This window comes from Podarcis bocagei (assembly GCF_964188305.1).
Source record: "Podarcis bocagei genome assembly, chromosome: 9".
Taxonomy (NCBI): Eukaryota; Metazoa; Chordata; class Lepidosauria; order Squamata; family Lacertidae; genus Podarcis; species Podarcis bocagei.
This window is the reverse complement of record NC_138134.1, coordinates 11,743,101-11,760,135: the sequence shown is the minus strand read 5'-3', so window position 1 is coordinate 11,760,135 and position 17,035 is coordinate 11,743,101. Positions and strand designations below refer to the sequence as shown.

General features: G+C 40.6%; 1 protein-coding gene and 2 long non-coding RNA genes across 3 annotated transcripts in view; 1 reads left to right on the top strand and 2 right to left on the bottom strand.

Moving 5' to 3' along the window:
- Positions 1 to 16,299, top strand: part of DHX15 (DEAH-box helicase 15) — a 45,293-nt gene extending 28,994 nt beyond the window's left edge. The window contains exons 9-14 of the mRNA XM_081207691.1: positions 319 to 427; positions 2,282 to 2,473; positions 5,876 to 5,998; positions 10,624 to 10,814; positions 12,354 to 12,523; positions 15,720 to 16,299. Of these exons, the coding sequence (XP_081063817.1) occupies positions 319 to 427; positions 2,282 to 2,473; positions 5,876 to 5,998; positions 10,624 to 10,814; positions 12,354 to 12,523; positions 15,720 to 15,837 (903 nt within the window). The 3' untranslated portion in view covers positions 15,838 to 16,299. The remainder of the gene's footprint in view (positions 1 to 318; positions 428 to 2,281; positions 2,474 to 5,875; positions 5,999 to 10,623; positions 10,815 to 12,353; positions 12,524 to 15,719) is intronic.
- Positions 1 to 17,035, bottom strand: part of LOC308594654 — a 515,175-nt gene that overhangs the window by 121,744 nt on the left and 376,396 nt on the right. The window lies entirely within an intron of this gene.
- LOC308594684 overlaps positions 1 to 17,035 on the bottom strand; it is a 186,878-nt gene that overhangs the window by 111,575 nt on the left and 58,268 nt on the right. The window lies entirely within an intron of this gene.

The following is a 17,035-nucleotide window of genomic DNA, read 5'->3' as shown; positions in this document are numbered from 1 at the left end:
TTTAAAGATCTACCATATTTTTCACTCCATAAGACGCATCTAGTTTTTAGAAGAGGAAAACAAGAAAAAAAATATTCTGAACAAAACAGTGGATGTATGATTTTTGTGGTTCATGCTGTGGCCACAGACATGTGATTTGACGGTGAGTTTGGGGTAGCCCAATGCAAAAATCCTGAGAATCCACGTGGATCCGTTTTTGCGCCATTGCAGCCCCACACAACAGTGGGTGGGTGATTTTTTCATGCTTTTGGATAATGGGAAAAATTACAGATACGATACTAAAGTGAAACCAAAATTAATAAAATATTTGTTTTCCAGGACAACACCTATCCTGAAATTCTAAGGTCCAACTTGGGTTCTGTGGTATTACAGCTGAAGAAACTAGGCATAGATGATTTGGTTCATTTTGATTTTATGGACCCACCAGGTATGTTTTTTGTAAAAACTTCAACATGCAGTAATATAATAAGCAATATCTAGATCATTGTTTTGTCAGGAACTTTGCCGTAGCCTGAAATAAATTTGTTCCCTGAAGAGAATGTACCACATTATCAGCCTAAACAGAAAGATGAGAAAGGAGTCCAGTAGTCACTAATCAGTATTCTTATGTCATGCTTAAAAAATGAAAGCCGCGATGCCTTTGCTAGCTTCCTGCTGAACTTGTGAATGTATGGCACATAAAATGCAAGACAGGTGTTATGATGATGAACAGCAGACTATCTAGCACAGGGGTCAGCAGACTTTTTAAGCAGGGGGCCGGTCCCTCGTCCCTCAGATCATGTGGTGGGAGCCGGACTATATTTTGGAAAGAAGAAGAAAAAAGAATTCCTATGCCCCACAAATAACCCAGAGATGCATTTTAAATAAAAGGACACATTCTACTCATGTAAAAACACGCTGATTCCTGGACCGTCCGCGAGCCGGATTTAGAAGGTGATTGGGCTGGATCCGGCCCCCGGGCCTTAGTTTGCCAACCCATGATCTAGCATGAGGCAACGGTCACCATAATTTGTTTGGGCCACTACTCGTTTTGGAATGTAGTGTTGATCCTGTGTTACAAGGTATTGTAACAATTTGGCTTTTATTTATTTATTTTTAAATAATCTTTATTAAAGTTTCAAAAGGTTACAAAAAACAAAACAGAAAAACAAAAGAAAACACAAAAAACGACAAAAAAGATTCCACCTTTTAGATCTCATTTTCAATAACTTCTTTTCATGACTTCCCCACGCCTCCCCTTATTGTATTCCAACTCCAGTTGTTTGTTCAAACAAGTTTTCGTCCTTAATGTCCTAGTCATGAATTGTTAATTTGCTTAACCATGGTTTGTTAATATGATTCTGTAGTAAATTTATGCCTTATCATTATTATCCCTATCCTTAGTTTAGTTTATTCAACAATTTTTAAAATATATACCTTAATCGTATATGAAAGAAAAAACAAGAAATATAAAAACAAGAAAAAAGATACCTTTCCTAAGGTTGTCCTTAATTCCCATCCACGGATTCCCCATTCTTATAATAATAAAAAACATATAGTTTTTACACTGCAAAATGAGAATCAGGCCGCCTTTGGACTTCTAAACCCCCACCCTTCTCTCCCCGGTTTCAGTCCCAATTTGGCTTTTAAAGTGTTTAGGGAAGGGCCACATCTCAGTAGTAGAAGATCTACTTTCCTGCATAAGGCATTAGGTTCAATCCCTGGGTATCTCCAGGTATGGTTGGAAAGGTCTCCAATCTGAAATCGTGGAGAGCCACTCCACTGCCAGTCATTGCATACATTCTTGAGCTAGATGGATTAATGGTCTAACTCAGTAAAAGGCAACTTCCTGTGTTCCTGTTGAGTAGTTTTATGTTCTGATGTATCCCTCCCCATGTGAGTAATGACTGAAGAAGGCTTGCAAAAAAAATATTATCAAAAGATAAGAACTTGCCATAGGTTTTGACAAGTATTTTATGCCAAATACAGTTTCATCAATATCCCTACTTACAGATGTATGAAATGGCTAGAAGAGAGTCTGCAGAACAGCATACCTGTAGTCGGTCCCAAAATGGCTAATCTGAAAACAGATGTGATTCTTGTTGAACACAACCCTAAAGCAAATTTGAGTTTTATTTGATTTTATTTATTTGATTTTTTATTTGATTTTATTATTCTGGTAGATTGTATTCTGGATTTTGTCAGCAACAGAATGGAAAATGAGATTGCTTATAAAAGTGTACTTACATTTTTGCTTCCTAAAGGCAGATTAATTTATAAGAGTATGTTGGTTTTTTTGCAGCTCCAGAGACCTTGATGAGAGCACTTGAGCTTTTGAATTACCTAGCTGCTTTAAATGACGATGGAGACTTGACTGAACTGGGATCCATGATGGCAGAATTTCCTCTCGATCCACAGCTGGCTAAAATGGTTATAGCAAGTTGCGACTACAACTGTTCTAATGAGATTCTATCTATTACTGCCATGCTGTCAGGTAATAGCAGGGACAGAGATGCCAATCAAAACACAGATCTCCAGTTAGGGGAAGCTTGTATTATTGTTCCTGCAACAGGACTTATAACTTCTAAAAAGTTTGAACTGTGCCTTTCCAAGTTATTGTATAGTGTGATACATAATGGAGTAAAGTTTATAAATGAAATCAACACTGAAGCTAAAGAAGTCATTGTGTGTGAAATGGTCTAACTTCTCTCATGGCAGCAAAAAAAATATACCTACTAAGGATTCCAGATCATAGGAGTTCATTTCTGTCTCTTAAATTTTTAACTTATGCCCATTTTTTTTGTTACCAAGTGATTGATAGTCATAATAATCCACTTTATTTTCAGCCCTTTAACTTGTGGTCACCACTTACATAGCTAGTATGTACCAGTTTTTCTGTAGAAGAATCCTAGCATAAACGTCTCAGGTTTTCATTGATAAAAGGGAATGCTAGGCGGAGAAAACATTTTCTTAGCATTAATCCGTCACAGTTTTTTAAAGGGTGGCCGATGCAGAAATTGTAGTGTGGCCTTGTCTGAGCAGCAGTCTTTTGTTACAGTGGACAAGTTTTCATTAGGGCTGGAATCCAAAGAGCTGCCTGGATGGATCTGAGGACTTGGCCCTGCTTAGTGGGATTTTTAAAACTTTGAGAAGCATCCCCAGCCATATCGCATGCTGCTTTTGAAAGCTGACTTCTGTTTCAAAAGTGGTTTGCACAGGGATGCTGCTGTCTGAAAAGCTCAAGCCCGGAGCCCTGTTTGACATGTGGAACTAGTATTTTCTTTGGGTACCAGCCTAAACCTTTAAAAATAACCTGCTCAGAATCTGTGCAGGTAAGGCAAGAAATGCATATTTTGTATGTGCTGAAACCTTTCCCATAGTAACTTCTCATCGTATTGTACATTCAACAAGATGTCAACAAGATGGCAAGTAAGATAAAGGTTTTGAGTAAGACAACCCATCACTTTATTATTGCAGCGTATTAACAATATTTTTCGAAAAGCAAGCTACAATGTTTATTGCAGAATTTTGACAGTTCAGACTCAGAGCAGCTGGGCAGGGCAGAATCTAATTGTTTTATGTAAATTGTTGTTTTATCTGCGGAGGTGGTGGTAGGTGGATGCCTACCTTTTTATGCCATGAATTTCCATCAAACCAAGCAAAGACTTGATGCGAGCTCTTGCTTCCAACTGCATAGTATTAATTTCTTTAACTGCATATGTCAATATTTTGAAGGAAGACATTTTACTTTAACCTTGCCCTCTACAAATATTTAACAAAATATTCATACCTTCATGCTTTTAAAATTAAGAATGGGTGCACTCATTATTTGTTACAGTATTTTATTACTAGCACACAATCTTAAAAAAAAAATTCTTATTCTGAGGGATAGCTATTTTCTTGGATGCCGTTAAGGTGCAGTATTCTAAAATCATGTTGCTTTCTAAAGTGTCGCCAACAGAATCAATAAACAATAATTACAGTGAGCAAAATGTGAAGGGAGACATGACACCCTGGATTTAGAGTACAGGACTATACCAGTCTACTCAGAAGTAAGTCACCCTCAGTTCCAGGTGTGTGGGTATAGATGTGTGCAAACAATTAAATGGACACAAGTGTTAGATAAAATGAAATAGGAAATAGTAAAGCTTACCAAAGCTACCCAAACTGAAGTAATTTTGATTCTTTAAACTAAAGCCATAATAAGATGCCTTTAAGCAGATGATAAAAAGTACAGCTTTTCATTCTACAACTTACAGTAAGAATACAACTAATTTTTATTTGTAAATACTAGTTATTACATCAGTGAATTAATGGCTTTTTGCCATAATGCTTTTTATTAGCCTTAGAGCCAAATAATTCAAATAATTTTCTGTCTTTGGAGTACTCTATTTTGTAGAATAGACTTTGGTTCATAGTTTTTTTAAATTACGCACTGTAAACAGTGTGGCTCCTGCAGTACTTCGGTTGGCATATTGTAGTTGTGCAGAATATTCAATTTCCGTATTGCTATCAATCTTTTCCCAGTGTGTCTGCGCAGTTAGGAGGCTGATAGACCAATTTAAAAGTTGTGTGTATTACTTATTTTAAAAAATTGTGATAGGAGTCTTTACAAGCTTTAGTTGTGACCAAAGCAAAAATACCATGAAGTTTAGATGGCAGGTAGACATTCATTCTTGTTCTTTCATCATCCATTATATTTGGTTTTAGTTAAACATGTGTGTAGGTTTTAAGATGATATTTGCACAAAATTTCTAGGGGAAAGACTTAGAATCATGTATGAAAGACGTATACATAATTTCTATAAGTCAGAGAAGCTTGTGCTAGCATCAAATGAGCTGCTTTATGGAGTGTTTACCTACTATAAATAGTAAAATCACTACTTGTGGTTATTAATTACACTTCATTTTGTCATTTTAAATTAAATCAGAAAAAATGCATTGTTTAAAGAGTTCAATGTGTAAAGAGTACTAGTAGAGTCACAGTGCACTAAATTCAGATTTGCTTGTTAAGGTCTGAAAAAGCCGCTGAGCAGTCTACCTTCCACCACTGCCGCAAACTTCAGAGCCCTGGACTGCTATACACGCGTATACACGTTTATATCTAAATATGCTTATTCACATATGTTTCTGTCTGCCAGTGCTGATAGCAATGCCTGCTGTTGGTGACAGAGGCATAATACATCTTAATTTTCTCTTATGAGTAGATTAGGTGTTGGCATAACGTTTTACAAGGGTTGCTGTGTATCTTGGTCATTGGCCATAGGCTACTTATTTAAACATTCATTGGGTTGGATCCAGAGTTCCCATGGGACATTCCTGCTAGAAGGGTGAGAAGCAGTTTTCTCATATTCTTCCTTCTCCCTGCAGTCCTCTGTGACCCCAGAAAAAGGGTGGAGGTCCCTGGAATATGTGGGAACTGAAGGCGGTTGCAGAGAGAAGGGAGAATCGGTGAAAACCCTATCCCCCTTCCTCCATCTGGTATCAGTCCCTTCCACAAGTAGAAGCATCTCTTCCATTTGAGGGAGGGACACTGGATCTAATTCACTGTCTCCACCGCAAGGCAGAGCTATCAGCACTTGGTTTTGTACCGGGGTCACACGATCTTTCCATTACGTAACTGGAGCTTTGATGGCCTTCAGGATTTTTTTTTTTTATGCCTACTTCTAGTCAAAATAATCAGGCATTCTGTAGCTTTGAAACCCTCTTGTCTTGCAGATGTGGTTAGGTGTTGATGTACCAAATCAAGGTAGTAGACAGTCCAAGATGCAGTTGGAGGCCATCCTGCCCTGCCCTATGCTCTGTGAACTGACCTAGCTAGGCCTTGTTCCTCTATCTGTGAATGCGTGACTCATCGATATGGGCGTTTGTGTTGGGCCCATACCAACCTTGTTTAGTCCCACAGTGTTTTGTGCGCCCCACGGAAGCCAAGAAAGCGGCGGATGAGGCCAAGATGAGGTTCGCCCACATAGATGGAGATCATTTGACGTTGCTGAATGTCTACCATGCTTTCAAACAAAGTAAGTAGAAACTGGGGGGGGGGGCTGCTTGTGTTCTTTGCTGATATATAGTGTTGACAATCTGATAGGTCTGTATTCACTCTTCCTCTATTGCAATGTTACACAGCGTTGTGGGTTAAACCACAGAGCCTAGGACTTGCCGATCAGAAGTTCGGCGGTTTGAATCCCCGCGACAGGGTGAGCTCCCGTTGCTCGGTCCCTGCTTCTGCCAACCTAGCAGTTCGAAAGCATGTCAAAGTGCAAGTAGATAAATAGGTACCACTCTGGCAGGAAGGTAAACGGCGTTTCCGTGCGCTGCTCTGGTTCACCAGAAGCAGCTTAGTCATGCTGGCCACATGACCCGGAAGCTGTACGCCGACTCCCTCGGCCAATAAAGCGAGATGAGCACCGCAACCCCAGAGTCGGTCACGACTGGACCTAATGGTCAGGGGTCCCTTTACCTTTACTTTTACTGCTTATAAAAGACAGGGATTATCTGTAGGATGAAATACTTTCAGCCAGTGTGGCATAGCAGATAATAGACTGTGTACAAATCAGGAAGGCCCTGATGATGATGATGATGATGATGATGATGATGATAGTAGTAGTCGTAGGTTGTTGTTATTTACATGCCACCCCAGCTACTCTGGCAGCTTCCAATAAATTAAAATACAGTAAGACATCACACATTAAAAACTTCCCTCTGTCTCACGGTTTCAGCATAAGCTTTCCCTCTGCACCAATTGAATAACAAAACTTAAAAATAAGGCAAAACCTTAAAGTAATTGTAAAATATAGTATGTGTGGTGACCAGGGTCCTTAATAATTGCTAAGTAAAAGTCGAAAGGACCTTGGCCCCTAGGAGTTGGCTCCTAGGAGTTTGAGTCAGGCACCACTCCTTCACTGGCTCTGAGGCCTCTGCTAAACACATGTGGCTTTTGAAGATGAACTGGTATGCCTGGAGTGGTGGTTATTCTCTATAATAAGGCCAATATGATAACTGGGGTTGGGAAAGAAACACTTGGCTCTGGGCTGGACATTACAACTTTTAGTGTATTTTGTGTGTGTGGCTTCACCTGCTTCAAAAATAATCTATTTCACACTTACTCTAAAGTTTTCATGTATCTTTCGCTATATTTACTGGGCTGTGTTATTCAGGCACAGGCAAACTCTGCCCTTCAGATGTTTTGGGACTACAACTCCCATCATCCCTGACCACTCGTCCTGTTAGCTAGGGATGATGGGAGTTGTAGTCCCAAAACATCTGGAGGGCCAAGTTTGCCTATGCCTGGTGTTATTGCTGTAAAGATTACTAAGACAATGCTTGTGAAGTACAGCAGTCCCCTGGCACTATAATTGTGACCCTATATCTCATGAATTAGCAACCAGTTTAATACTGTGCCCCCAATTCCCATTCCTTCAAGTCTACCCAGAAGGATATCATAGTTGTAATGAATACTGCTGAGAGGATCAGGAAAACCATTATGGTCTTGCTTCTCTTATCTCCTAGTGCAGATCATCCAAATCAAAAGTTTAAAAAAAAGATAATTTCACATGCTGCCTAACACAGATAAATCCCGTGTTTAACCCTAACTTCACCCTGGATAAATTTATATTTGTTTTGAAAATCCATATAAAATTGCTGTAATATAGTGTGAGAGGACATCGCATCTAGATAGTAGAAAATTATATTTGGCTGCCTGGGACTGCCAGAATTTGAGGACCCCTGGCTAGATTTAAAAGGAAATATTTAACGTAATTTTCTGCTCATGACTGAAATGAAATTAAATTTGAGTGTTCTGTTAATAAGAGACCAATCAATCTCCATTATTTAGAGATCCTGGATGTTAAATTGGCGAGGAGGACATAATGGCTCAAAGTTGGAATTTTTGTTAGGGACATTCTGAGAATTTCTAAGTGGGGAGGGGGAAAAGTGAACTGGAATTCTAGATTAAAATGCAGACTCAAAACGTATTGTACTCCTGAATATGAGGCCAGTCGCAGCTAGCTGAACTGCCTGAGTTTTGGAATGCTACAATTATTCTGAATGACACTGAGTAATGGGTAGATAGGTGTTCATTCAGAAGACAGTATTTGTGATAACTTTGTCACAGGGATATTGTTTGCTTCTTGAGTGTTGTCTGTACTAATGCATTCAATCTTCCAATAACATCACTCTTTAGTCAAGTCTATGTAAGAAGTAAGACCAAGATCACAGTGACAAGAGAAGATAAACCAATTCTCTCTTCCAAAGAATTACTGTGAATGACACCCTAGCTTTCAATTCTTATTTTCTATCGATGGCTTTCATGTCAAAACTGATCCCTATCTCTATGAAATAGTAAATTACTCAGCTTCCTGACACAGAATTTACCTGACATAGAGGTTGCACTTCCTTGCATAATCTGTAAATTAAAATTTGAAAATAGTGGCTTGGCAGATGGGAAAATAGCTCAAAATGGATTCGTTCTTCTCCCAAGTACTTGAAATAAGCAAAAGCAAAGAGCGTTTAATGTTAAAATGGAAGATCAGAAGTGTAATGGCAGGTACCAGTTGGATTTTACTGTGAGAATTCTGTGGTAGAAAATGTGTTCCTTATGGTTTGAAGTTTTATAGTTACAGGCTGCCTATTCATTTGTATCACAGCTGTTATGCACATTCTTCATCTATAGTTTAAATATGCCTGTGTGCTCTCTGAAGAACTCATAGATGGTCTTCAGATTTCTTCAGCAGGGCAAATCTGTTGTATTTGATAATACCAGCACATTTCCACATTGAAAGAATTTGAATGGCTGGTAAAATTGCAGTATTCCTTAGGCTTCATGGTACTTGTTGTTGTTTAGTCGTTTAGTCGTGTCCGACTCTTCGTGACCCCATGGACCAGAGCACGCCAGGCACTCCTGTCTTCCACTGCCTCTCGCAGTTTAGTCAAACTCATGCTGGTAGTTTCGAGAACACTATCCAACCATCTTGTCCTCTGTCGTCCCCTTCTCCTTGTGCCCTCCATCTTTCCCAACATCGGGGTCTTTTCCAGGGAGTCTTCTCTTCTCATGAGGTGGCCAAAGTATTGGAGTCTCAGCTTCAGGATCCGTCCTTCCAGTAAGCACTCAGGGCTGATTTCCTTCAGAATGGATAGGTTTGATCTTCTTGCAGTCCATGGGACTCTCAAGAGTCTCCCCCAGCACCATAATTCAAAAGCATTAATTCTTCTGCGATCAGCCTTCTTTATGGTTCAGCTCTCACTTCCATACATCACTACTGGGAAAACCATAGCTTTAACTATGCGGACCTTTGTTGGCAAAGTGATGTCTCTGCTTTTTAAGATGCTGTCTAGGTTTGTCATTGTTTTTCTCCCAAGAAGCAGGCGTCTTTTAATTTTGTGGCTGCTGTCACCATCTGCAGTGATCATGGAGCCCAAGAAAGTAAAATCTCTCACTGCCTCCATTTCTTCCCTTTCTATTTGCCAGGAGGTGATGGGACCAGTGGCCATGATCTTTGTTTTTTTGATGTTGAGCTTCAGACCATATTTTGCGCTCTCCTCTTTCACCCTCATTAAAAGGTTCTTTAATTCCTCCTCACTTTCTGCCCTCAAGGTTGTGTCATCTTCATATCTTCCGGCAATCTTAATTACGGCTAGAGATTCATGGTACTTAGCGCTTGTGTTTACTTATGTGGGATCTTCCTCTTTGTGCATTCAAACCTTGTGTGATTAGTGTGAGAGGGGGACAGTTGGCCCTTCTTCTCTGGCATATGCCCATCACCAGCTTCATTCATTGCCTTCCACATTTTGGAAAGTGAAATTCTCCACATGAAAAATTAGGGTTCTAAATTGTGTAGGGAGCCTGCAGGAATGCAGCAGACTGATCCAACAGGCTCATCTCGGCTCTCACTGTAATGCAATGGTGTGTGCTTGTTTCTAAAAGAATAACTGAAGAGGGATATTGTCCCATGCAATTCCACTGGTCAATCCAACAGCCAAGGTTGTGTGCATGTAGCCCTCTTTAGAAAGTGAAATATTACCAACTGGGTCTTTGTGTGCATTTGTGAATGCACGTTTTTCTAAGCTTCCTTCAGAAAGGACTAGGATTGCATGATTCCAGCTGCTGCACCTGTGTGCTAATGGATCAGAATAAATGTTCTTTAGACGTTTTTTCCTAGAAAGTAGCAGCTGTCAGCCACTCCTTAGCCTGAAAACAGCTAGTTTGTTCTTATATGGTTTGACAAAATCTAGAAATGAGACATGTATAGAACTTTTAAAAAAGTAACCCATTGGTTGTACTACCCTATAATGACTTTCTACTGTTTAGCTTTTCTCCCATCAGATTTCTTATTATCTCCTTGATCTAATTTTTGAAAAACTTAGCAATTTAGAAGTCTTTATTTTCGTTCTGGTCCCTGGTCCGTCCCCCCCATTCTACCACTGCAGTTCTTGTCCACTTGTCTTTGTAATCTTATTTACCTACTGCAGACGCAAATTAAGAGCAGCTGAAAAGGTGTAGCAGTTGCTGTTTAAATAAAACAGTGTCATTCGGGTTTTTAATCGGTTCAGTGGGTTGACCATTCAGCTGGTTTCTCTTTGTGTACTTGTTTTAATTTGGTAAAATGTTCATTTTTAGATGATTCATGACTTTTTTTTAACATTGCAGATCATGAATCGGTTCAGTGGTGTTATGACAACTTCATTAACTACAGGTCCCTGATGTCTGCAGACAATGTACGCCAACAGCTGTCACGAATCATGGACAGATTTAATTTGCCGCGTAGAAGCACAGACTTCACAAGCAGGGACTATTACATCAATATTAGGAAGGCTTTGGTTACTGGTTACTTCATGCAGGTATGTTGCATATAAAATACACAGAAATCTGCAATTCCTCACCCCTTTGAAATGATTAAAAATGTGTTTAGTATTTAGCTATGATTTTTACAACCTGATTATTGGGCAACTCTGACAGACAGGCAAATAGCATAGGAAAATTCTGAAACGGCACATTTTGAAAAGTACCCCTCTCTCTGTCTCTCCATCCGTTAAAATAGAGACTGTGAGGCTCCTTAAGATTGGGACCTGTCTCTTTTCTCATTCAGTTCTTTACATTGGTGGCACTATGCTGCTTAGATTTTGCCTCTGGTAGTTGCCTTCTTGCAGAGTAGATACTCATTTTTAAAATAAATACACATACTTTGTTTAATGAAAGATTTAAGAGATTATAAAAAACAAGCAGGCTTTTAAATTGCATAATTTTAGAAATGTGACCGACGGGGGGGGGGGGGGGCGTGTTTCCAATTATATGTTATATGTGGGTAAATTATTATAGCTGGGTGCTTTGGTTTAATGTTTGCTTAAGTTTTGACCTATACTCTACAACTGAACTGTTGTGGAATAGCCGGATCCGTACTTTATTAAATGCAGGTTGGACCATAGTGAATGAAAGCCGATTGTATTTTAAAAGTGGTTGCTCAAGAACGTAAGAACAGCCCTTCTGGATCAGACCAAAGGCCCAGAAGTCCACATTCCTGTTCTCACAGTGACCAACCCATGGGAAACCTACAAGTGGTTTCTAATGAGTTTAAGCCATAATATGAGCTACCATTTTAATAGAAGGCAGATTATCTAACTCAGTTACAGGGAGTTTAAAAGCAAGGGATTGTCCCATTTGCACAAAGACTTACTCTGTTCCTGTGGGTCACCCTTAATCCCCAAGAACAGAATTGGGTGGGGACATGTAAGGAGAGGAACTCTGTTGTACAAGCAAAAGCCATTGTATGAACGTTTATAGATCCAACCCTCAAGAATCTACCTGAGATTCTGGATTGGGGCAACTTTGGCATATCTGGCATGCACAGAATTATTTAACCCTGTTGGCTGATTACAAGGGTTGCATCTCTGTTTTCTAATGCTTAATTCTATTGCTCATAGTTTCATCCCCCGTTTTTAATTGTTGTTATAAATACGTGCTGCTTTAGACTCTAAATAGCATTACATTTCAGATTATCTTCGTATTATAATTTCACATTTCCAATTATTTTAGGAGATTTTTAATTTGTCCAGAATTCAAGCCTGTGTTCCGAGGCTGGAAAATGCCCTGTTGCCTTGTTTGCTTTTGAAGCATAGCTGTCAACTTTCCCCTTTTCTTGCGAGGAATCCTATTTGGAATAAGGGAATTTCCCTTTAAAATAGGGAAACGTTGGCAGCTGTGGTTTGAAGGTTGTTGCGCAGTTGGGGTTTGGGGTGGCTAAGCTTTGATAGAGAGTTGCTGGCGCAAGAACAGCCAATTGCAGCGCCTTGATTTTCCATATTTTCCAAGAGGTTTAGTATCATGGGAGAAGCACAGCAGGCATCACATTTCTGATCTGAGTGTGAATGTTGTCAATATAGGTGGCACATTTGGAACGGACAGGACACTATCTAACAGTGAAGGACAACCAAGTAGTGCAGTTGCATCCTTCCACAGTTCTTGATCACAAGCCTGAGTGGGTACTTTACAACGAATTTGTTCTTACCACGAAGAACTACATCCGCACTTGTACAGACATCAAGCCAGAATGGTAAGCCACCTTCTTCGAAACTGTCTCTTATTACGTGTCTTTTTTCTCTCAACACATTACTAATTTTAAAAGTACATTTTCATGTATGTTTTTATGAAAGTTTCCTGAGAGCTGTAAGGAAAAACGAAAAGGATTTTAGAGCCCTAGGCCACTAACAACACTAATTAAAAACCTTGCTTGAAACATTTCCTTTCTGGATCTTCAGTTTCAATTATGCTTATAAAAAACCGTGTTGTCTTTTTCCTTGTTCAAAAGGCTGGTTTTATACATTCGCCTACCTGGAAGTTGGAAAGCCCAGCCTTTCTGCTGTAAACAGAAGTTAGGTTCCTTTTGTCTTTTGCAGCAGCAGAAGCGAGGGAGGGAGCAGGTTTTAAAAAAGAAACTTGTATTGAGGAGTGCTTGCACTATACTCTTGTTGCTACAGATATTGGGAGCTGGGGAGAGTTTCTGAATTTCAGAGCTTGATTTAAAACACAGCCAGCTTTTCCCACAGTGGTTAAGGGTGTTGAGACGCTAAGCAAATCGTGCTGAAAGTGGTGGTGGTCTTAACAGAAGAGAGCAAGTGTGCAATCGTGCAGTCCGCTCCTTTAATTCTAGTTAAGGGACAAGCTCGCATTATACCTGCAAGTGCCGCCCCTTTTTTTACATTTACAAATGTTTCCAAGTTGCTATTTTCCTATTTGTTTAATGTTCTTTCAGTAGCCACAAGTATGCTACCTTTGGCACATGCAATTTTGATTAGGGTTGATAATTAAAACTCGAATACATATGGAATTTCGACTAACAATTGAATAGCGGCCAAATCTCAGTTGAAAAAAAGCAATGGTAATAAGACGTGTGTTCTGCTTTGATAGATAGTCTGGTCCCTGTGGAAGAGATCATGTTGCAGAAAGATCCAGAAGGGAATGAAAGCTTAGAAATAGGAGTCACTTTTCACTTCTGCATCTGCTTCTTTAAATAATGCCACCTTCATTTCCCCCCATTTATTATCCTTGTTTCTTTCGTAGCTGCGCCTAGGATGTTGCCTTAGATTGGGTCCGACCACTGGTCCATCTTTCTCAGTATTGCCTATACACTTGTACCTCAGGTTACATACGCTTCAGGTTACATACCGTATTTTTCGCCCCATAGGATGCACCTAGCTTTTTGGGGGGGAAATAAAGAAAAAAAAATCTCCCCCCCCCCCAGGCGCGGGGCTGGCGCAGGGGAAGCCCGAGCTTCCCTCGACCCCAACCCCCAGAACAGGCCGCCCCAAGCCTTGCGCGCCCACGGGAGGCTTGCGGACACCTTCCCGAAGCACGGGGCGTCCTCCGGAGGGCACCCCGTGCTTTGGGATGCAGGCTGCCGCCCCAAGCCTCGCGCGCCCGCGGGACCTCCCGCCGGGTGCGGGAGGCTTGTGGACACCTTCCCGAAGCACGGGGCGTCCTCCGGAGGGCACCCCGTGCTTTGGGATGCAGGCTGCCGCCCCAAGCCTCGCGCGCCCGCGGGAACTCCCCCGGGCTCGCAAGGCTTGCGGATAGCTTCCTGAAGCCTGTAGAGCGAGAGGGGTTGGTGCGCACCGATGCCTCTCGCTCTCCAGGCTTCAGCGAAAGCCTGCATTCACCCCATAGGACGCACACACATTTCCCCTTCATTTTTGGAGGGGAAAATTGCGTCCTATAGGGAGAAAAATACGGTACATAGTACCTCGGGTTAAGAACTTTGCTTCAGGATGAGAACAGAAATCATGCTCGGTGGCATGGCAGCAACAGGAGGCCCCATTAGCTAAAGTGGTGCTTCAGGTTAAGAACAGTTTCAGGTTAAGAACAGACCTCCAGAATGAATTATGTACTCAACCCGAGGTACCACTGTATATCTAAAATGGGGATCAAACCTGTGACCTGGGTGTTACCAGTACCATGCACTAAACAATTATAAAATGATAGATTTGGGTGCCCACCTCCGGAACGAATTAAGTACGTAACAAGAGGTACCACTGTATTCACTGGCAACAACTTCCCTGGGTTTCATGCAGGAATCTTTTCCAGCTCTGTTTGGAGATTCCAGGGACTTAACCTAGAAACTTTTGCATGCAAAGCATGCGCTCCACCATCATCCATGGTCTTTTTCCTTAGGCGAGAAATAGCAGAAATGATCTCTGCTCTTAGATTCACTGAGAGGTTATCATCATCAGCTTGGGCTTGCAGTAACCCATCCTGCTTACATCTGAATTGTACAAATGGTAGTTTGCCTGAAAACCAGAACTATGGAAACTGTGGTTTGTACATGCTTCCCAGTTCTCCATATGCCCAGTTCATTTGTAATGGCAGATTATAAAACCAGGAAGTCAGGGTGGAAATTTGAATGCTTGGCAGAAGGGAGCATGCATGCTTGAGGCGCATTCTCAATTCTCCAGCTGTGTTTTCAAGGGTCGGCAATATTGCATCTAAACCAGCTCATAGAATTTGACAATACTGAGACTCTTTGATAAATAACTTTTAAGGTTGATGTTCGTAATTTTAGCCCCAAATGTGAAAAAAAGGAATAGAAAGAAGTGTTTGTTCCATTAAAGGCCCTGCGACAAGCCCCTTTGCTTTTCAGCGAAGCCATAATGTTTGTTCCTGTCAGTTCTAAAACGTCTGAATGCAGAGTCATTGTTCCTATGTATTTTCATCATGCATTTGTATTATTGCCTGGAACTTGGCTTACAATCAGAGATTCCTTCTGTGATGCTGTACTCTTATCTATTATTTAATCTAGCTCTGGATAACTAATGTCTACACTGTTTACAACTACATAATTGACTTTTGGTTGAAGTATCCAAATATTGTCTCCAACTTGCATATTATCCCAAGTCAATAAAAGTTGACTTTTCATTTTAATGAATGGTAAAAACAGCTTTCTTCATATTACATATACACAAGATTTTTAAACCCTCCTGACAATCACTGCGTGTTACGAGCCTTTTGTTTTGATTGTTTGAATTTTGTAAGTTTCAGAGTAGTAAGTATATATACTACTTGGAGGTGCCTTTTATTTTGAAAAGGTCTTTTCGGTAGCATGTTTTTTTATACACAAACTGGATTTCCATATTTACAGGCCTTATTAAGGAGATTGATAATCTAATTATCATAAGTAGATACTAATTGGGCCACTGCTATCGCCTGCATGATATTCAGATCTGTGCACAAGTGACAAACCTTTCTTTCTTTGGCAGGTTGGTGAAAATTGCCCCTCAATATTATGACATGAGCAATTTCCCACAGTGTGAAGCAAAGAGACAGTTGGACCGCATCATTGCCAAACTTCAGTCCAAGGAATACTCACAGTACTGAATTTATTATTTGAATTGAAGTTGCTCAAGAGGACAGCTTTAAACAATAAATGAACTCTTAAGTTCCAAGTTGTGCTCTTTGCTTTGGTTCAATAATGGCCTTTATTTGAAAGCTTTTTAATTTTTCTTTACAGTAAATATTCCATTCTGATTTCATAAATTAAACGCGTATGCCTCCCTTTTGTGTTCACACTGTAGCTCATACTGGAAAAGCTGATCAATGTTTTGCAGTTTATTGAAAGTAGTTCTCTATATAAATATAAATATATAACAATGTTATAAGCATTTCTTTAGAAATGGTTGAAAATGCTTCTAAAATGTGATTATCGACCATGGCATGCATGATCGTTGTAATTGTTGACATTCCTTTTAGAAGTTGTGAAGTGTTACAACATGCTTATGTAGACACAATCTTCAGCTTCAGTACAGAGGTACTGACTTCAATAAAGTCTATTTATACTAACGTTTTGGCAAAGTAACTTACTGTTTCTGTGCCCTTGGTGAAGAAACGTTGATGACACATTCAGGTTGAAATCTTTCAATCTATTAAACATAGTTTTCAGATGCGTCTGATAAGTAAGATTTGTTCTTATGTATAGAGCAATAATAATAATAATAATAATAATTTATTATTTATACCCCGCCCATCTGGCTGGGCCTCCCCAGCCACTCTGGGCGGCTTCCATAAAAACCAAAAATACAGTAACATGTCACACGTTAAAAACTTCCCTGAACAGGGCTGCCTTAAGATGTCTCCTGAATGTCAGGTAGTTGTTTATCGCTTTGACATCTGCTGGAAGGGCGTTCCACAGGGCGGGCGCCACTACCGAGAAGGCCCTCTGCCTGGTTCCCTGTAGCTTTGCTTCTCGCAGTGAGGGAACCGCCAGAAGGCCCTCGGCGCTGGACCTCAGCGTCCGGGCAGACTGATGGGGGTGGAGACGCTCCTTCAGGTATACTGGACCGAGGCCGTTTAGGGCTTTAAAGGTCAGCACCAACACTTTGAATTGTGCTCGGAAACGTACTGGGAGCCAATGCAGGTCTTTCAAGACCGGTGTTATATGGTCTCGGCGGCCGCTCCCAGTCACCAGTCTAGCTGCCGCATTCTGGATTAGTTGTAGTTTCCGCGTCACCTTCAAAGGTAGCCCCACGTAGAGTGCATTGCAGTAGTCCAAGCGGGAGATAACCAGAGCATGCACCAC